The sequence below is a fragment of the Belonocnema kinseyi genome, chromosome 5 (genome assembly GCF_010883055.1).
Source record: "Belonocnema kinseyi isolate 2016_QV_RU_SX_M_011 chromosome 5, B_treatae_v1, whole genome shotgun sequence".
NCBI lineage: Eukaryota > Metazoa > Arthropoda > Insecta > Hymenoptera > Cynipidae > Belonocnema > Belonocnema kinseyi.
The window spans coordinates 60,205,728-60,228,194 of NC_046661.1; the positions used below are offsets into that span (position 1 = coordinate 60,205,728).

Consider the following 22,467-nt stretch of genomic DNA (forward strand, 5'->3'; position numbering starts at 1 on the left):
CCTGTAGTTCTTTGGGTCAGCTAAGTTGCCTATTTTCGGCAGGAGTATTGTGCGCCCTTCCACCAACCACTCTGGAATCGGCTCTTCCGACTTCAAATATGAAGTGAAAATACGAGCCACATGCTGATGGGTTGAAGAAAACTTCTTCCACCAGAAGGTTTTGATACAATCTGGTCCCGGTGCGGAATAGTTCTTCATTCCTCTTAATACTTTTTTCACCTCGGTAGTGATGGGTGGGCATTCTTTATCAAGTGTTATGAGGGCAACACATAACTCCTTAAAGCTATTTATATTTTCTGAGTCTTCGTCCAGTCTATGCTGAATTTCGTAGACTTCTCTCCAAAATACTTCGACCTCCTCTGGTTTGGGTGGGTACTCTGAGAGATCGCCCGGTATCCCAGAGTCACCGTTCTAGACACCTCACCCAGGTGCCATTCAGCTTTCGGCACGGTTTTCACACCTCCGCTTGGGGGTTAATTCCTTCGGGACTACCCCTGGACAATTGTCCGCGACTACCTATTTATTTTTGTAACCATGTTCAGCAGAAACCCTTGGTACAGGGACCCTCTATCCGCAACCCGAGGACGCGTTCGGTGGCTTTGTCATAGGCCCTTCAGATTAGCGCCCAACGTGGGGCCTAAGAGAAAAGTTAACACACTTTTCATCCCATCTTCTGCTCTACGCACTCACCTTATAAACGGTGCCTCCTCTACTCAGGCCATAATTCAACGAAATTCGACATGAACTCTTCGGTGCCTAAACCTAGAGTTTAAGTAATTGGAGCATTCCCACTCTAGTAGTAATCAGTAGAGCTCGGACTCCCCGCAAAAATCCACCCCATGTGGGAAACCCACCCCTTGGAAAATCAGGACCCTGTCGGAATCGCTTATACACACCCGTCGATTACTCAACGAGGAATTAAACCCTGGGAATGTTTTTCCAGAAAACGGGCTTCTCCTCAACAACAGAATTAAGACCCTGTGGAAAACCCACGCTTTGGATAAAAATCAATGCCCTGTGGGAATTCCACCCCTTTAAATTTTAATTTTTAATTAATTAATTAATTAAAAAATTAATTAATTAAGTTAATTTTTTAATTTAAATTTAAAATTTTTAAATTTTAAATTTAAATAAAAAAACACCCTTTTAAATTCCACCCCTTCCATACCACCGTCGATCTCTGATCTAGGAGTTCAACCGACAGTAGCACGTCCACCCTGGAAATATTTTTCAGAGCATGCGCTTCTCCCTGAACAGCATCCTATATTTAAGCCCTGTTTTAAACATGGCCACCCCTAAAAAAATCTACCTCTTGAAAAAAAGCAAGGCCCTATATGAAATCACCCCTCTTTAAATATTTCGCTCTCCCCCAATCATGAATAAATCCCACATCATAAATTAACCTTCTGCATGAGATCCACTCCCAGTAGTAAGTCACCCCCTCTCCCTTGTACAAAAGTATTCCCGTCCTTACACCAAGCTTCCAATGAGTACTCCTGCTACTCAGGTTTCCATAAAACAAGGAACTTCTTCTTCAAAAATGCACTTAGCTACAAGTGGACCAACGAAATAGAGCACTTGATTCGAGAAATTCCAGAGAAACAACGAGAAAATAAAAAATTGGAACAACTCAAACAGAAAGAGAAATTAAAAACAGAAAAGGAACTACGTTTCAAAATTATTAACAATGCACTCTATCATTTTGATGGAACTGCCTAGCGGATGTGCATAACCAAAGAAATTCTACAAGATCTCATATGGGAATGTCACGCTGCATATGGACACCCAGGAGCGGAGAAGACATATAAAATACTTAGAGAGTCTTTTCATGCACCAAAAATGGCAAAAGTCACCCGTCAAACGATTGCCACGTGCGACCCGTGTTAATGAAACAAAATTTCAAGACAAGCCTCACAGGCGCTGCAAGAGCCAGTGCTCTCTCAAGAACCACTAGTACTCATATCAATTGATTTCTTTGGACCATTAACCAAAACTAAATTCGGATGCGATCACATTTTAGTGATAATCGACATCTTTACTAAATTCGTGAAAATTTATCCGTTGTGCAAGGCAGCGACTAAGGCTGCAATAAAAAAGGTCGACGAGTTTACGGAAGCAATTAGGCGGCCTCCGAAAATACTCTCTGATAGGGGGACGCAGTTCACAAGTCATAAATGGCGACAAGCTCTAAACACACTGGGAATAAAAGTGATTCTGACTTTTATTCGACACTCACAAGCCAACATGGTCGAAAGAGTCGATCGTGAGCTAGCTAGACTTTTTAGGACTCTCCTACCACAAAATAAACATAACTCGTGGTTTTATGAAGTAGAAAACGTGGAAACGATTCTCAACGAATTATATCACGACACTACGGAAGTCATATTAAATGAGGCCTTATGGGGGAGAAAGCCGAAAAGATGTTGGATGGACAATACAATGCAAACGACCTCAGGAAGTATCGCTGGATAGAAAATTGTGGAAGGGATGAGGAAAATGCAAGGAAAGCTGGACCTGAGAGGCCCAGGCTAGAAGCGTCAATTAAGAAAGGTCAGTCCTAGAGAAAACCACGAGAATGCCGGAAGCAACTACGCAGTACGAACCCGTAGACGTACCCTTCCACGTGGGTATTCAATGCAATCTCCAACTCGAAAAAGAGGATGTAATAGTAAGAGAAGCAAAGAATCAAACTGCGCGAGGAATAACAAAAGGAAAATATAAATTATGCACGCTGAAAGTACGCCTGCCGAAAACGCCGAAGTAGCTGAAATCAACACACCAAAAATCCCGAGGGAATGTCGAAGAGGTGAGGAGAAAATACAGTCGAAAGACATCTTACCACCGCCTCAAATGCCTGAAAAAGTGGAAGAACCGAAGGCAAGCACGAGTAAGGACACGACCAGCCAAAATCGGGTAATCCTGAAAGATAATAAGATGGATGAGGAGATTCTCAAAGAATTAACAATTAATTCTATAAAACTCATCTCGTTGAAGGACAACCCGAAGGTATTCGAGAAAACAGAGAAGCCGGAAACTTAAGAAAATCGTCCATCAGAAAGTAATGCAGAAAAAGAGTGGAAGGCAACGAATGAAGAGAAAGCGAAGCCTCTACCAAGAAAAGGAATTTACATGGTACGAAAACGTCTTGATGCCTTAGTCGAGGATATTTTCAAAAACGGTCCTTGACCTGAAAAATCTATAGAGTAGGCAGCGAAGGAGAATAAGGGAAACTTTGACAGGCTGGTCATAAACGCCATCGTTCCAGCCAGAAGGGAGAATATCCTTCCCTAGCTCCGTGATGCATACCTCGAAGCTCACAAATTGAAGGCCCGACGTGAAAAAAGGCAGTTTATCTTAACTTTTTTTTAAGTGCTGAAAAATTACCTTTTAAAACTTTTTCAATAATTTCTTAAAATCTGTGCAAGTCGTAACTGTTTTTTAATAGATTGAAAACTTCTAATTATCTCTTAAACCTAATCCAATTTGTTTCTAATTTTTTCTTTAAAAATGTTGGAAAATAGATCGAAATGTTTTTAAATATTTATAAGTTTTTTCTTAGAATTCATTTTTCAAAATAAAAAATGAGTTCAAGTATAATTTCTACCCAAAAGAGGTGACTTCTGGACCAAAAATATAATAGTAGACTGATAAATTAAAAATAAACAACTTTCATCGAAAATATTTTGATTTTCTTTTTCGGTTCTATTAATTGAGTTCGCATTTAAGTGAAAAAACGAGAAAAGTGACAGTTTGTTCAAAACAAAGGAAAAAGAGGAATTTTTTAAAAGAGGGACAAACGGGAGAATAGGGGAAAGAATATGAATATGAAGTATCTTTCAGGAGTTTGTTCTTTCTTTATTTTTTAAATAGAAAGTTAGAAACGATTAACATGATGAAGTTAACTTTGAAAATTTTTTAAAAAGTGGACTAGGTCTCTAATGTTTTTATTTTCTAGTTTTTCAATATGAATTATTAAGTAAAATTTTCTTAACTTAATACTGGATTGTGCTTTTAAACACTATTTATTGCGTTTTTTATAAAGAAAAGAACTTTTTCGAAATATCTTGTTCAATTAGTGCCGTTTACGGTTGTACCATTTTTAAAATTTATTTATACTGCTATTGACCGTTTTTCTTAAATTATTGTTCTTAACAGAATTAATAAAAATTGCGGGAAAAATAGTCATATGTAACATTCCACAAGGAAAGGGGCTATTTTGTCGATCGAACTTTAGAAGATATTCATGTTCTTGGGGGAAAAGTAAATGATATCAGTTTTGGGATTGTTTGTTTATATCATAGACGCGACTGTAATTTTAATTAAAAATTCTAATTGAAGTTTTCAATGTTGTGATCTAAAAATTATTCCAACTAGAACGTTTTTATGTAAAATTATAACTCAATAAATTAAAAAAATAATCAACAAATTAATAAATAATTAATCAAAGAATTAAAAAATAATAAATGAAACTAAATAAAATTAATACTTATGCTTTTATTTATAATGCTTTAACCTTCAAAGTTATACATTTGTAAACAAAAAACAGTTATGAATGGAATTAAAAATGTATTTCAAGTTTCTGGAGTTATTTTTTTTACATAGAATCGATTGGTGCAATCTGCTCCCAATCTAGGATCAATATTGATTAATTTGTATCAAATTATTTAATGAAAAATTGCTGTAAGAAAATGAAAATGTAATACACGTTTCTGTATCCATTATACAAAAACAGAACATTTTGTTACAAAATTAAATTTCTCTGAAATTATATTCTATTATGCTTCTCGAAACAACAGCTCCCAACTAACCAAAAAAAAATTCAGACTGCAACAGCCCGCTATATTAATAACGGCTTAATACCCAATTTACAATCCAATGAGTTTAGTTAGTTTGAATTTTCGCGCGCCAGCCGCAATTTTTAATGAATCGATTGGTGGGTGAAGCCCGATCAATAAACCGCGACTTAAACTGAAACTCCGATTTAATTATTTTTGCCCAATCCTAACCTCAACTTAGGAATAACCTGTGTCAGTGAAAAAGGGAAATCAGAAATCACGTTCGGATTGTGAGAAGAAAGTCTCCGGCTCATCCGCAAGTCCACCAGTCTCATTACTCTCGATCATCTGCCCAGAGGATCTGGGATTTTTTTGATTCTCATTTATCAGCTTTTTTTTCTCTTTATGATTTCTTGCTGTTTTTACTACTTCTTCTTGTTCCTTTCTTTTTTCTTTCTTTTATCACATTCCTCATACTTTTATTTCTCGGTCCTCTGCAGAGAGAATCTGGGATCCGTCTTTTCATTTCATACTCTTGGTCCTCTGTCTAGAGGATCTGGGAATTTTTTTCCATTCTCGTTTATCAGCCTTTCTTCTCTTTACTTTTTGTTGCTCTTTTTACTAGTTTTGCTTGCTTCTATCTTATTTCTTTTATTACGCTCCTCGTACTCTTATTTTTCGGTCCTGTGTAAAGAGGATCTGGGATCCTTCTTTTCATTTCTTACTCTCGGTCCTCTGCCTAGAGGATCTGGGAATTTTTCCTTCCTTATTTATTAGCCTTCTTTCTTTACTTTTTACTACAGCTTTCTACTTCTACCTTATGTCTTTTATTATTTTTCATTTCTTCTCAATTCTCGGTCCTCTGTCGAGAGGATCTGGGATCCTTTTTTTTGTGTTCTGTTATTCTCGGTCCTCTGTAAGGAGGATCGGGGACTTTCATCTTACGTCTCGGTCCTCTGTAGAGAGGATCTGGGAACCTATCTTTCGTGACTACTTTCTCGGTCCTCTGTTAAGAGGATCAGGGATTTTTTCCATCTACGTCTCGGTCCTCGATATAGAGGATCTGAGATCTTATTCCAGCTAACATGATGGACCACGTGACCATCACCAGAAACATATATTTTGCCAATAGATGGACCAGCCCTGAATAAATCGGCCAAGTCAGCACAAACGCTGGATTGAGAGGTATCGTCAGGTCCATGCTGACCAGCAAGCAAACCCGGGGGCCTATATTCCCTTGCCCCCCAAAAGAAAGAAGAGGAACCGGAGAAATCGCCGGAACCGAACCAAGAGGCTCACAACCCGCCAACCTTCGCCGGACCGCATACCCAGAAAACCCGACCAAGACGTCCCTCAGGAAAAGGTTTTCGAGGAGCTCAACTTGTCTCAGAATCTTGAGCAAGTTTTACCAGACCTAGGAAGTTATCCTTCGCCGCCCGACCTATCCGTCGATCTTCCGCCCGCGGAGACGTCCCCGTCACCTTCTAAATTGCAGAGCCCATCTGCGGGAACTGCGGATCTTCATTCCGTAGGGGAGGAAGACCTTCTAGAGCTGCGGGCCTCACCCATTGAGTTTTCCCCAGCTAAACTCTCTGAGCTGTCATCACTCAAGCTCGTTTACTTCCTCTCAGCAATACCAAAGCCCCCTCCTAGGACCACTCCATGGGAAAACTCTAACCTTCCACCCACGAAGGTAGAAAAATCCAGCAAGGAAAAGAGGCCAAAGACTCAACCTCCCTCACGCGCACCCACAAAGTCGAGGACTTAAGCATCACCGAAAAAATCACCTCGCAAGCAGCAGGCTCTCGCCCAGGTGTACGGACGACATCCCCCACCGGCGTTTAGAATAAGAAAGGCTCCCGAGCGGGACCTCATTCGTCCAAGAACATTTCGAACGCCTAAAAGGCTGAAGTCTGTGGTCATCCGGTCCCAGCCGGCCACAGCGTGTCGGAATCTTTTTTAATCCATTGACCGGCGAAATTATCAGCTCCATTTAGTCCACGAATTAGTGTATCATTCTTTGTATATTTCAAAGAACCGTTAATTAATAAAAAAATTACAATTTATCAAAAATTGCTTGTCAATTTTTATTATTTTTACTTAATAAACATTACTGCGAGAATATTAATACAAAAAATAAATATTTACTTAATTAAAAAATTAGAATTAAAATTCATTTATGTGGCAAAGCTTTAATATTGTCCTTGATACTACCAATAAAATAACGATTAGAGTTTAAAAAATATTCTCATTTCATACCAATTTTTATTTTGTAAGCATGTCAGAATCCCTGCTTCTGCTTTACCGATATTTTGAGAAAACACTGAAACAGGGAGTTGCTTGGAGGAGCAATTCCATGCTACTACCTTCTCCGCTTGTCAACGTTCGCTGTCAAAAGTTTGACTCAGATTTCCTATGAATTTTCCTTCACACTTTACCCAGGATTAGGACTGGAAGCAAAATGTCGAATATTATCTCAGTAAAGTGAAATAAATATTAAAATAAGCTATATATTTCCCTCTCATACATTTCAGTTATTTATTTTACTTTGAACTAACCTCAATTTTTAACTAAAGAGAGTGGAAGCAGGAGGAAAATTTTCATTATTTGCCCGGTAAGAAGCCTGGCATTAAAAAGCATTACAAATTTTGATTCCTTAAAAATGCCGTTTCCGTCCTTCGTTTTTTAATTGTCATTAGGCTGTGAAAATAATAAGATTCTAATCCCTTTGAAAGCCGATTGGAGCTGCCAGACGTAACTTTCAATCAATTAAAAAAAAAAATTTCTTTTAAAGCATTAAAACGGGCTCCCAAAACATGAAATTTGCCACATCTGGTAGGATTGTTAGGAGGATTTACGTCAATTTTCGTTTTTATTCTTTTCTTTGTTTTAATCTTTAGAAAAAATAAGAAAAAATTTTCAGAACTTTTTTCAATCATTCTCCACGTGCATGATTTTTACGCAGAAATTTTGGTCGAAAATTCAAACTCAAAGAAAATGTTCAAACTTTTTTTCTGAATTTTTGTGTGGGATAAAACTAAAGGACTGTCTCATTTTTTACCACAGAACACTTACCCAAAGGTCTGTTATTGTGAATTCCTTTAGATTTTTTAATTTAGGTGATTTTAGTGTAAAAGGTTAAAAGAAGTAAATTGCATATTAGGGTGGTTCAAATGTATCGTTTAATTCTGCCAGGGGCTTTTAAAATTAACGTACGGGTTTTAATGAAAATAAAACATTCTTATCTAATTATAGGCTTGTATAATTATTTCAAATATCGAATGTTAATTTTTTTAAGAATCTGAGAATTTAGAAGCCACGGCGCAATTTGACTTCATCGCCAGATCGGAACGAGAACTCAGCTTCAAAAAAGGAGATACGTTAATAATGTTCACACAAGTGAGCAATGATTGGTGGAGAGGCGCTCTTGCTGGAAAGGAAGGTCTAATTCCTGAAAAATATATCATGCTTAAGATAAAGTGAGTATAGACATTTTACAATTGTTATCAGTCAAGCATATTTATGGGTGAAATTTCTCATTATTAGCTACTTATTAATCAAGCCAATAATTGAGTTGTCGGATCGAAGAAGTGCACATAAATTTATTAAAGCCAAAAAACTGGCTTTTTTGTACAAATTAATTTTATTTCGTTTTTCACTTCAACTCATGTCAGTTTTTAGGACTGTTTAATCAAATGTTCAGGGAATATAGTTTGAAATGTCCTTTGACTGATAGAGCAAAAGTAATTAAAAAATTTATTTAAGAAAAAATGTAAATTTTTTCTGATTTGTGACGCTTATCTGACTTTTCTGACTTCCAGCGTTTTGTTTATAGGGCGAATTTTGGGGAAGAAAAATATTACAGCGAGAAAGTTGTAAACAACGGTACAAAGAAGTTTTCTGAAAAATTTTGATCCCAAGCCAATTGATATTCCAGAAATTATTAACGTATCAATACGATAGCGGCTAGGTTATTCACACGCGGGTTGTAGCGAGAGTTTCAGATCCGATTCATAATAAAATTAATCAATAATAATAAAAAATAAATAATTGATTCATTGAATATTATGCACAATAGAATGGTACTATTTTTGAGGTAAACTGTACAAAAGTCAAACAAAACATAAACATCTAATAGTTGAAATTCAACGGATTTTTAGTTCCGCGAATTTTTCAATGCTTCAAATTCGTGGAATTGAAAAAAGTGAAAGATCTAGAAAGTAAATTTGTTCTTTTTTCCTGTTGTGATAGAGTTCAAGTGTTTCTTGGCATAATATTAAACGAATAAATTATTTATTTTATTATTATTATTATTGATTTATTTTATTATGGATCGGATCTGAAACTCTCGCTATAGCCCGCGCGCGAATCATGTAGCTGCTATCGTATTGATACGTTAATAATTTCTGGAATATCAATTGGCTTGGGATCAAAATTTTTCAGAAAACTTCTTTGTACCGTTGTTTACAACTTTCTCGCTGAAATTTGGTTGTTGCTTAAAATTCGCTCGAAAACCGAAACGCTGGAAGTTACGGAAGTTCGATAAGCGCCACGCATTGTAGAAAAATTAACAACAATTTTTTAATACATTTTTGAATTCCTTTGCCCTATAAGTCGAAGGACATTTCGAACTACATTGCCTGCAAATTGTATTGCAAAATCCGAGAAAGTGACTGACTGAGCACGAGATAAAGTGAAAAACGAATTAAAATTGACTTTTTCGAAGAAGAAAGTTTTTGGCTTTAATTAGAAAACTAAAAAAGCTAAAACTTCTTGCCTGGGGGAAAAATATGCACAATAAAATTCTAAATCTAGATAGAGTCTTTAAAAATTAAAATTTGAAAATGATTATAAAAGATTCCAGGAGCGTTCCCACTCCCTACGAACTAAGATAATGTTTCCTTATTCGATCCGGCAGCTCAATTTAAGATGAGTTTTCACACCATCCAAAATAAGCTGCAACATAATGAAATAAGAAATTTTTTGTTTTGTGGAAATTTTATTGCATTGAGGAGATTAACCACTTCGTATCAATTAAGAGGTGTGTGGTCGCACAGTGGCACTGATCTGGTATTGATAGTATTGATCGTTGTTGATCAGAATTATTTTAGATAGATTTAAACAATGTAATATATATGTAATATATATGAATTCAGCTTTAGTAAGAAAAATCTTACATGTATAAGGAATGACGTTGACATTCAACTTATAAGCAGGTTGTGAAGAAAATTTTCTCGTCTCGCCGTAGCTCAGTTGATAGAGTATCAGACCGATAATTTGAAGGACCTGGGCCATATCCCAGCGAGCTAGAGAGCATTTTTTTCACAATCTTAAGAATAATCAATATTTTAATAATATTGATTTAGACCAGTAAACAAAATAAAATTAATTTTAATTATTTTATTTTATAGCTATAAGCAATTTCATTTAAAGATGATTTGACATAAAAAAGAACATGCTTTTTATAGTTTGAAGAATATGTTTAAATCTCTAAATTATGATTAAACTTGGAAAGTCATTCGATTCTACGGCAAAAATATCATAAATTCCATGTGTTGGATAATTTTTTAATCCACTTTATTTATTGTGTATTAAAATAAAATGTTGACGATAGTATCATTCGGCACATTCTTTTTTATGTGAATTCATATTTTATTTCGTGGTTATAAACAATTTCATTAAAAGATGATTTTACATAAAAAAGAATGTGTTTTTTTGATAGTTTGAAGAATATGTTTAAATTGATAAGTTATAATCAAACTTAGGACGCTATTCGATTCTATGGAAACTTAACATAAATTCCATATATTGGATAAGTTTGTTTTCCACTTAATTTATTATGTACTATAAATAAATTTTGACGAGAGTATCTTACTATTCAATTTTTTATTAATACTATAAGTCAATTGAGTGGACACAAGAATTATTAAAAAATTCCAAAATCAGCCCTTTTCGAAGGAGATAACTTTTGCTTTCCTCAGGTCATCCGGACTTAATTCAGGCACAGTTAGTTTAATTTTCGCGAGACGCGCCAGTGTCTTTTCCACCTTAGTATACCGTAATCGCATTTTACGTCAAGAGGCTCTCGGCGTCAGGTTCAGAGTGTATCATGAAGACGTTGAGTACTTAGAATGCATACTATCCAGGTGCCCCTCTCACGCGGGAACAGCGTATCTCCACATACACAATGCCTGGTAAACAACATTAGCTTCCCTTACGTCCATGCATTTTCTCATGCAAGCCCTTGTGTTTTTATTTATTTTATATCTTTTCGTCTCAGGGTCTCAATCATACATTCCCACAAGTCTTTCCTCGGTCTACCTCTGGGTACGCTACCTTTTTATTAACCTAAATATACTTGTTACTCAAGTCATTCATCTTTCATTCTCTTAAAATTTCCAAACCATCTCAACAAATTTCTTTCTCTCTGGTCCAGCAGTTTTTCCCCTAGGTCAAATTCTTTGAGAATCCTCTCATTACTGCTTTTGACCATTATATTTTTTATTTTTACTTCTGGTAGTGGCTCCCACACTGCCGATAACTTTCTCATCCTCGTTTAAACGCCTATCTATCTCTCTATAAATCTTTTTGTCAGTAGTACATAAACTATCAAGATGCACGTACTTATTAACTTGTTCTAACCTCTAATCGTCTAAGGGAATGTTGCATACTGTTTTCTCATCCATTCCTTCAAACACCAGATTTTTTTTTATTCGCGATAATTTTAAGGCCTATGTTCTTCGGGCTGGTATTCATTCTACGTAACATTCTCTGTTAGCCTTCGATTGATTGCATCATAATAACCTAATCGTCTGCAAAAGCTAACCCACGCACCTTCACTGTCCCGAGAGCCACACCTTCTTCGTCGAAGAGGGCCATCCTTAGAACTTATCTATGCATATAATAAACAACTAAGAGAACATAACGCATCCTTGCCTAACACCTTGCCTGACATCGAAACAGTGAATCAGCTGTCCGTTTACCGTCACCCTTGCTTTTATACCTGCACATATTGCTTGTATTTCTTTTAGGAGCGACCCATTCACAGAGTACTCTTTCAGAACTCTCGAAAGGGTTAGAAATATTAATTAGAATTGTTTGGTCCAACCTCTAATGTTCATCTGTCTCTTATCAGTCAGTTGATTTTAGATCGCGTTACCGCAAACTTCTTTTTGCATATTGCATTAATAAATTACTTTTTTTCTTCTTGTAATCTGCGTCTATTTCATGCGTGTTAACTAATATTTACTGAAAGGTTATTGGCTCAGAACGCCTAGGAAAAATAGAGAAATAGAAACTTTCGTTGAGATCAAGAATCGAGTGATTTTCTTTTTTGAGGCTGACTTCGGTTTGCACAGGGTTGATAAGTACATCGTCAGGAAGAACGCGACTGGTTTAAGATTTGAAGTGCTCAATCAGGAATAATTATGACAATTGGAAACTTCAAATGTGTGCAATTCTTATCAAGAACGACGCGTAAGGTTATGTGAGTGGCAGAATTCTTAAACCCGAAGTTGTGCAAGGCAATGCAGCATCTCAACAAGAAGCAGATAGATAGGAAGAAGCTAATCTGAAAGCGCAATCGGACATTGTGCTTTAAATTAGTCCAACTGACATTAAGTAAATAAAAAGTTGTGCATTCACGCGAGAAATTTGAACCAAGGTGGAGAATATCTATCAATCTAAGTGTCCAGGTCGGAGAATTGCGCTCTTAAATCACTTGATTTCCTTGAAAATGTGAGATGGTCATAATACACAAGAAACATTCTAGGTATTTTTTCGATACGGTAAGTAAGTTGGCAGAATTAGAAGTTGAAATCACAAAGGATTTATTAGCTGTCTTGCTTCTGCGCAGCTCTCTTGAAGCCAAGAAAAACCAGCATAGTAAAGGATATAAAGATGAAAATGCGAAAGGGTGATATGAAATAGGGTGAAAAATTGCAAGTATGCGAAAAAACTGACAGGGCATTCCGCGAATGATGCTGAAAATGTGAGTCTCTTCGCGTCACCGAATTGTGATGCTTGGTGTTTTTATAGTGAGTGCCCATGCCATATGTGCAAAGATGTCAATTCTTTCGCGGAAATCGATTAAAAGTATAATCGAGAAAAGTTAGGTCTCGCTAGTAGCAGTGCGTCTACTCTCACATGTTGGGAAAAGGCACTGTGAAAACCGTGAAAAAAGTGGAAGGTGAGAGAAAAGGGATAACGTTGAGTAACACTTTGTACGTTCCAGACCTGCACACGAATCTCGTTTCGATCGGGAAAATTACTGATAAGAGACTCAATGTCCTGTTCAGTAAAATCAAGGCCGAGGTTATTAATTATGACAGGAATGTATTAATTACTACCAAATGTCAAAACGGTTTGTATTTTCTCCGAAATTTAACTGGTTCCGAGTTCAAGAGTATTTTTGAAGCAGATTTCGCAGAGAGGGTTCCGAAGAAAAATTCTCTAGAAGACTGGCACATTCGGATGGAACACCTAAATGTTTAATCTCTTTTTCAAGCGACTAGGACAGGCTGTATTACAGGAATCGCCGTTCAGGGTATCAATGCAGATTTTAAATGCAGTGTTTGTCTCCAGGGGGAGACAAAAGCTTAGTTTTTGTTCATTTTTATTTGTATGGCAATTGGCAGAAACATGACCTCTTCACGTGGCCGAAATATATTTCAACAAAGGATATAAATTAAGGAAATATCTCAATGTATTTTACTGGAATATATTTGATATAATAAATTAAAAATTAGAGACAATGCAAGAAATTACGAAAACGCCAAAATTACAATTTTGACAGCAGATTTTCCCCGTACACCTGATGCGTCCGTTTCAGGGTAGGAGTTGTCCCAATCTTCAGGGAAAACGGTTGCCTCTTATTTTCGCGCAACTACTTACCATAAATCGGCATCGCTGTCGTTCCGAGCCTATAGTACAGCTGCTGTATGATAGGAAGTGCGTCTAGTATACCAAAATTCTCTCCGTGTATGTATAAGTATTTTTCAATATATTTTTCTAATTGTACTTATTAGGGATCGTACGTAAATTACGTAACAGCTCGAGGGGGAGGGAGCTGTCGAGAGATTTTTTTACGACTTGTTACAGGAGGAGCAGGGGGCCCTTTTATTATGCAGTTAATTTTTCGAAATTCGTGAACAAAACAAATAACACACAATAATTGTACAGAGAGTAATTATGAATTTAGCTTTACGCACCAAAGAAACCTAGTAAGTGAAAAACACACCCAGCCAACCATTTTTTTAAATTCAGGAATTTCATTGACCCGGGAATAGTCAGACATATGAAACAAAAGTTTTGCAAAAGATCTTTGAATATTAATGGTCAGGGAAAATGAACAATTGTTAGAAAAACATTATAGAGAATTTTTTAAATGAAGATTTGCGGTATCCTTGATATAATATTCTATTTAGTAATTTGGTTGCCTTCTATTTATATATTTTTTGTTGCATTTCCTTCTTCCTGAAGATAATCTTTTTAATTATAAATATTATGATTTGAGGTCGTCCGTAAACTACGTAGCCTATCCAGGGGGGGGGGGCTAAAAAGACTACACTGTTCCACATGGGAAGGGGGGGGGGGGTCTTTGCGGTACCTGGTTTTACATTGATATACTTTTATTATGTATATACATGTCAACTCGATTGTCAAAAAGCTAAAGAAAATTATTTGCCTGTAATAGATGATTTACATGCATGGCTAGTGTCACCTCTTATTTAATCTGATGACATATATGAATAAAAATGTTAGACTTTGTTTTTATAAATAATTTTGTTTAGAAAAGGTTTCTCATAAAAGCCAACGTATTTTTCTGGGGGGGGGGGGGTCCAGATAATAGTAACGATAGAGTACGTAATTTTTTGGGTGTACAACTTTTGTTTGCTTATTTATTTCTTAGCGTGTGCCGTTCATCCAAAAATAGAAGTTTGTTTTATTGCACTTCTAATCTTGCTTTTTACGATTAAAACGAACACTACGTATTCTATATAAAAGTGATTAATAACAAAAATGTTGATACATTTTCGGTGCAAGATTTTCTTTGATTCGTGTTTTTACGTATCTTGCATAGTTTAACTGCAAATGATTATTTTAGTTAAACAATTTTTTTCCTTAATAATTTAACTATTTTTTTAATTAAAAAAAAATTAATTTATCAACTAAAAATTTAAGAATTCTATTTTTGGTTAAATATTTATCTTCTTCAGTTGAAAATTCAACTATTTGTTTGAAAATGTATGTATTTTGTTAAAAATTAATGTTTTCAATTACTACTTTATTTATTTGGTAAGAAATTTAACCAATTTGATTGAAAATTCGTTTTTTTATTATTGCATTCAATCCGGATAAGTAAGTTAGTGTCAATCTTCGTTTATTTTGATGTTCATGGGAAACGAAAAATAGTCATTTCCAAATTGTAGAGGATTAAATTCTCTACAAATTTTGTCTGAAACATTTTTCCATTAAGTGAATATTTTCAGAGTTAGGCCTGGGTCAAGTAAGGTGTATTTCCTAGAATCACATTTACACTGCCATAATCGTTTATACTCATTTCCACACCACTATTAATGTAGAGTGAACAGGGTGTTTTTTTATTGTGGTTTCCCCAGTAGGTCCAAGTCTACATCTTTATTTCATCTCTGATCATTGGAACATTTATCTCTTTGCTCTTTTCAATCCTTCTCCTCGGTAATTTCTAGGTAATTTCTAGACCGAGCCACCATTTTATTTATGTGCAAATTTAGTATATTGCTTAGAATACCAAAACGAACGAAAATTTACACTAACTAACTTAGCCGGATTTAATGCAAGGTATACCCCTGTTTAGCTCCCCAGCGTCTGGGCTATAGAGAATTGGAGAAAATGTACTTTTTCATTAAAATTCAGATGTTGGTTTTGAAAAGTCAAATCTATTTTGGATGAATATTCAACTATTTTTATGAAAATTTGTCCTTTTAGTTTAAAAAAATGTGGTTATTCTAGTAGAAATTGCATTTTTACTTACTTTTCATACTTTCTTACTTACTTTTCGTTGATAACTCATATCGATGCGTTATACGATTATGTGGATACGAGGTTATGTGATGAAACGCTCTGATTGGTCCTCTGACATTCGACGCGACATTATGCAAGAGGGTTGCGGCGCGAAAAGTTGAGTTGAACCAACTTTTCGCTCTCGGTTACTTGCGTTGCGGCGCTTGCTTGCGGTACCGCAACGGGCTGTTTGCGACGATTGTAGACCAGGCTTTACGAATAAGCAGTAGTCTATCGTTCCGCTAAGAATAAGAACTAGTTTAACTTCATTTAGTTAACTTTTCAGGAGCAATAAATAATCTATTATTTGCCAGGACATTTCCTGCGAATTTAAAACTCCAGTATTTTGAATTACATTTTGTACTGTAATTAATTTAGGCTCCTCTAACTTTCAAAATAAAAAATTTTTAAAGATTTTTATTTCCTTTAAAACTTCTTTGTGTTTACTAAATTTCTTACAAAATATAGTTAGCCTTATTCCTATCAGCAGAGAAAAGGTAGTTAAAAGTTGGATTATTTTATAAAAAATTGATTTTTTAGTGGAAATTTAAATGCGTGTTTAAAAGTGTAACTAATTCTTGAAACTTTACTTTTAATGAAGGTTCGTTTCTTAAGCTGAGCATTTAACTATTTCGTTAAAAATTAATTTTTTCGGACAGAATTTAAATTTTGTAGTTAAAACTTCAATTTCTTTAGAGAAACTTAGTTTTTTAGCTTAAAGGTTCAAGAATTTAGGTGATTATTTTTTTCGATCATATTTGAAAGCTTTAATTTGTTGAATATTCGCCTTTTTGGTTTAAAAATTCGTATTCTTTAACCCTTAAACTGCAATCAGGGTTTTTAACACCCATCGGGCTCTCCGATTTTCCTCTGATTGTCTACGTTTCTTTTTCAAGTATTTTTTTCGAATAGTTAAATTATCACCGAGACTTTGGAGATATTTTTTCCTATTTTTTAATATTTTCAACATTACTCATTATTTTTGTGCAGCCAAGTATATGTGAAGGTGTATTTGGAAGTGTGCAGTTTAATGGTAGAATGGAATTTCGTCTCTTTTGGTTTAGATATCAATTACCCTTTTGTGTTGAAAAAAGTTCAGTATTTTGTTAAAAATTCATCTTTTATTGTAGCAAACTAATGAGGGGGGGGGGGGAGTTAAATTATTTTGTTACGGTTTGTTATAGGGGGAGGGTGGTCTTGGAGAGGGCCTATAATACGTTACGTAATTTATGTATGACGCCTTAAATAGATATCTCTGTTATTATTGCGGTTGCATTTATATGCCTTTCCTTTGTATATTGTAAAGATAATCGCTTTTTCCATTCATCTGGATGTTCCCCCATCTCGATACATAAATTTATCAACTCGCACAATCTATGAGGTATATATTTGTCAGCGTGTTTAAGCACTTCAGCGTTAATACCATCTACACTAGTAGCCTTACTGTCCTTTGAGTTCTGAATTATATGCCTAATATCCGAAGCACAAATTCTTTCAACCGATTTTTCGGACTTCTCGTCATTTACTGGTCCCTATAACCGTCTTTTACTTCGTCCGTATCTCACACCATGTCACGTTTCTATTCCTAGTTCCGACGAAGTACGTACTATGTCTTTCCTTATTGCCCTTGCCTAATTTACAAAATAATGCACTTGTTTCTTTTCTTCAATGGCTATTTGGATTTCTTCAATCCATCATGCATCCCACCCATTCTCCTTGCAATCGCAGTAGGGGAAACTGGGGCTAAATGTTAAATTTTCGAAAAAAATTTTTTTCCTTAGGCACTATATCTCAAAACACATAATATAAACACATGTATCTTGGAAAGAAATGGGTCCTCAACAGCTTTTTCACCATGCTGTTCGTAATGTGTCCAACAAAAATGGGTGTTTTGTCCTGTTTCCCAAACTTAATTTTTTTTTTAACATTTAGCCCGACGGTGGGGTAAAATGTTAAATGGGTGGGGCTAAATTTCAAAACGTGTTTATAGTCTAATAAAACTACTTTTTCAGCCGTGTTAAGAAGTAGATAAGTTAAAGGATATGGAAACGATAAATTTGGCAATATGTTTTTAAAATCATGTGTCAAAGTTCGAATTTTTTTACAGCACGGAACACCGTAGACTTCTTCACTTATACTGCATGAACCGCCTGAACAAGTTTATTAGCATCGATTGGCGCACTTTTACACTTACATTCATAAACCATTTTCTATTCAAAATATTTGAAAGAATTAATAAAAAGAGTTTGCTGTACACGCAAACAGACCGAAACACACCAAAAAAGTCGAAAAAACAAAAAGCCATTTAACATTAAATCCCACCAATTTTCTTAACATTTAGCCTCACGGTATGTTTTTTGCTTCGCGAACAACCGCACAAAAATCAACTAGAAGTGTACAGGAAAAAATTTAATTTAATGAATAATAGGTCATTCGACAGGCTATTGAACAACTGTTCGAATGGTAAGATTGATTCTTTCAGATCATCAGAGGTTCTTTTTTAAACGAAGATTTATCAAAAAACAAGGTTTAGAAAATCGAAAAAGGGTGGCTCGAATATGGCACATATAGAAAAAATCAAAGTACACAACAAATAAGCAAGTCAACGGTATACAGGCATTGATTAATATATTTTTGAAGAATACAATATACAGCGAACTTATGAAGAATAGTCGCACATCCATAGGGCTGATAATGATCCGGTGCAACCACTCTGGTTTCATTTATTTCAGGTAGTACATTCTACCCAAGATTAATCCTCTGGCAAATTATAGAATCCATCGTAGAAAATGCATTAAGTACGTTAATACATGAACCCATTCTTGTTAATGTTCAGAATGTTGAATAATGTCTAACTGTAATTTTTTGTTTAAAAAAACTGTGCTATATTCGAGATACTCTTGGTGTGCCATATTCAAACAACTACTTACAAAATATTCATGTCTAAAAAGCACAACCTCTAAAGAAAAGTGTCTCCACATCTATTTTGCAATACTATTCTACTAACCTTACTTTACTACTACAAGCAACATTTATTAATAGAACTCCATTCACAAGATTATAAATTCACATTTAAGGCTCATCTAAAATGAACTAGAGGATGACCGTTTTCATATTTTTTTATTTCACGCTTCCAATGATGCACAACGAAAAATGAAAATTACACTTTTTTCTACTAGACTAAAGAGCATTCAACTCCTTTTCATTACAAATGTAGTACACGTTTTAGTTTTTCAAAAATCCAAGTGTGCCATATTCGAGCCAACTCCTCTGCAATAATTTATTGTTTTTACGTTTATAGAGAATTTCGTTTCGACATTCATAATCCTTTAATTCACTTTTTTCGTACTTGGTTCGATCCTCTATTTTACTTTGACACTCGTCAGTTTCTACGGGAGACCGAATCATCGTGTCGACATGAGGCACTTTTCCCCCGCTCAGTGATCAATTTCAAATTCAAATTTGCTTAGTAGATAGACCATTTGATGATGTGCGGATTTTTGGTCTTTTGCGTGCTTGGATAGAGGAATGCCTGAAAATCGGTTATGATCTTGAACGGAATATTGTTGAAAAACGAACACAAACGCGACACCGCCCAAACTATTGCAAACAGTTCTAATTTGCTAGAATGGTAACTCCTCTCGGGTTCGCTCGTGTGACGGCTTATTGCATAGAGCGTTTGATATTTCTTGTCTGAAGATTTCTGAAAAAGCATTGTCACTAAGCCTTCCGTGCTCGCATCTATGCGAAGTTCGGTGAGAGCTTTTGGATTGAAAATCTGTAAAACCGGGTTACGCGATCAAATCTGTTTTAACATATTAAAAGCTGGATCTCTCTCTCTCTCTCTACATTCCACTGAAAACGTTTGTTATTTGGCAACTAAGCATACAATTAGTGAGAAATTTCCGCAAACTTGTAAATGATTCGTCTTAATAATCCCGCAAGACCTAAAACTCATCGAAGCTCGTGTGCAAGAAACGGCATCAGAAAATAAATAATTCCTCTTATTATTGACTCAGTGGTTTAACTTCACGCTTTGAAAACATAAATCCTAAATATTTTACACGTGGCTGGAGAAAAGCACATTAAAGAAGATTAATCTTGAGATTAGCTTTTGTCAATAAGGACTAAAATAAGTTTTTCTCTCAGACCCGGCCAGTTTTTTCCAGCTATCAAGATGTCATCTAGATAAAAAAGAACACAATGTTCTCTAAGTAGGCCGAGAACTTTTTACATCAATTTTGAAAAAGAAAATGGGGCATTCATAAGACCGAATAATATACGCCTAAATTCCCCCGAATCGTGTGGAGTTTAACGACAGTTTTATGACGATCCTCCTTCGCAATCGAGACTTATAAATAACCATTCTCAAGATGTAGTGTCATGAATAATAATAATAATAATCCCTGAGCCGGTACCTCTAGAAATTTTTCAATGTACCTTTACCGAGGTTCTGGTGGTTCGGAACCCACCTTAAGCTGTAGGCCCCCCCCCCCCATCGTGTACTTGACTGCAACCCAGTCCGTCAATGATGGTGTAGAAACCAGGCTTTGTCCAATATGTCTGGGCAGACTGCTCTCATCAGATCACTTGATTGCATTATAAAAATGCGTCCGTGACTGATGATATATACCGGGACAGCCCCGTGCAAAAATGATCAAATAAAAAATCCAACTCTAACCAAAAATGCCTTAGACATGTTGGGCAGTATAAGCCTGTGACGACATTTCAACACTGAAATGTTTTTATACTACTTGCGTAAGACGAATTTTTTATTTTGAGGGTAATGCCGAGGAGGGAACTGTGATGTGGAATACCGAGAGTAAGGTGAAGACATAATAAAAGTAAAAGTTATTGTTAAGGGTTAAAGAAGACAGTTCGTTGCCACTTACAATTCGATGACCAGCTAGTGGCGGACGTCATAAATAGGGAATTCCTCAACGAGTCTGGTTTGTCCCAGGACGACGAGATGCGTCGTAGTGACGGACGTCGCGAGGTTGGCCGGAAATCTTCCCGGGAGCGGTTGAGTGGTGTATAGCCAGACTTCCTGCCGGGAGCGGTTGGGGAGCGTAGTCCAAATATGCGAGATGAGAGCGATTCCATACTGTTTAAAGACCGGACAAGACTGACTAACGTTCGCACTATCGCTCGAGAATTCGGGACCCCTCGAGGGGTGCCGCCTAATCTCGGGTGTGGCCCAGCAACAATTTCGCTAAGGGTAGCTCCGAGTTCTACTTCATGATAACAGTATCTGTTAAATTGTCTCGGTGGTAATCCCTTCTTTTTTTAATTCTTTAATTATATTTTTCTGTGTTTGACGCTCTTCTATACTAGCGAAATAAGCTTTGCTACTTAGCGGCTTACTTCCGGGTTTATCCGTTTTTCGCATTTGAATCAGATCTATACATCCTTATTCGGAAATATAGTTTGATACATTTTCACGATACTCATTCGTCACACTTACAAAGTCCTTTAAAGCTTCTTTGATTTTGTGATTTCCAATGTTCTCGAGGTAACGGAAGTGTCACACCTTTTTTTGCGACTACATTTTGTGGAACAGACTCAGGCATATCAATACTGGACAAGTAACTTTCGGTCTTCTCGGTGAAGGTGAGTTTTTCACCTTCTTTGTGGTAAATCACTCGTGGATGATAAGTCTAGGTGCAACCGATAATCACATCCAACACTTGTGCGTCATCGGGCACTACGCGAAAACCTAGTTTTTTGAGAAACACGTCATCTACTGAGACATCCAAATACACGATTCCGGGCGAATTCATTTGATACTTTTGAAAATTAAAGCCTTGGAATATTATGTTATTGCGTATCATTTCAAGTCCTTCTGATAACGCAACTGTTGCTTTAATGGTACAGTCGAATGCTGCGGGATCAACGAACACATTGCGTACCACTCCGTCAAGTAAAGTTTTCTAAATCTATTTTTGAATAGTTGGATCGCGATCAACATTGATTAAGTTCACTTCCAGCTTCTTATTCGCAGTCAAAGACAGTGCGTTGGCTCTTCGTGTGACCGTGCCATAATTTTACTTTCTCGTGTAAATACATTGTAGTAGATCCGCCTTTACGTTGTGAACGTTCGGTCATTTTCTTCCATTTTGCAGTTGTACTTTCTTCTTTTTAAAAAATGTTTGTTCATTTGTTAAGTTCCTTCATACACTTTATATTCTCAAGCCATTTTCAAGCCGAAATACTTCCCGCTTTACAAGTAAAGTCAACGAAGTTTAACTTGGATCGAGCATAATGTACTAAGACGGCGTCACCCACTCACTACTTGGTCTGGGAGTGCTGGTGTTTATATGAGCGTCCGCCAAACCTTTAACACATTCAACATCTAAAATTCTCCCGCATTATCGTCCCGATGATTCTCAACGTTGCCCTCTTCGTTTTTGGGAAATCCAGAAAAGCTCCCCTCATCCTTCCTATCTCTGTGATCCGACATCGTCGCTTATTCACTTTTCACACCGCAAAATTTGATTTACGCTTATTGTCTTAAAAAATTCATAAAAACAGTGAACTAATGTCCAATTCACAACTACCAGGTGTATACATATGAAACCGGTATTGCCATCTAGCGGCCAGTAGGCACACTTGTAGGCACTGTCGGAACTTACCATTTGTGCTAATTGGC

At 36.1% G+C, this 22,467-nt stretch overlaps 1 protein-coding gene across 2 annotated transcripts in view; it reads left to right on the forward strand.

Moving 5' to 3' along the window:
* LOC117173527 (SLIT-ROBO Rho GTPase-activating protein 1-like) overlaps positions 1-22,467 on the forward strand; it is a 348,789-nt gene that overhangs the window by 243,135 nt on the left and 83,187 nt on the right. For both annotated transcript variants that reach the window (XM_033362166.1, XM_033362165.1), the window contains one exon: positions 8,074-8,254. In XM_033362166.1, the coding sequence (XP_033218057.1) occupies positions 8,074-8,254 (181 nt within the window). The remainder of the gene's footprint in view (positions 1-8,073; positions 8,255-22,467) is intronic.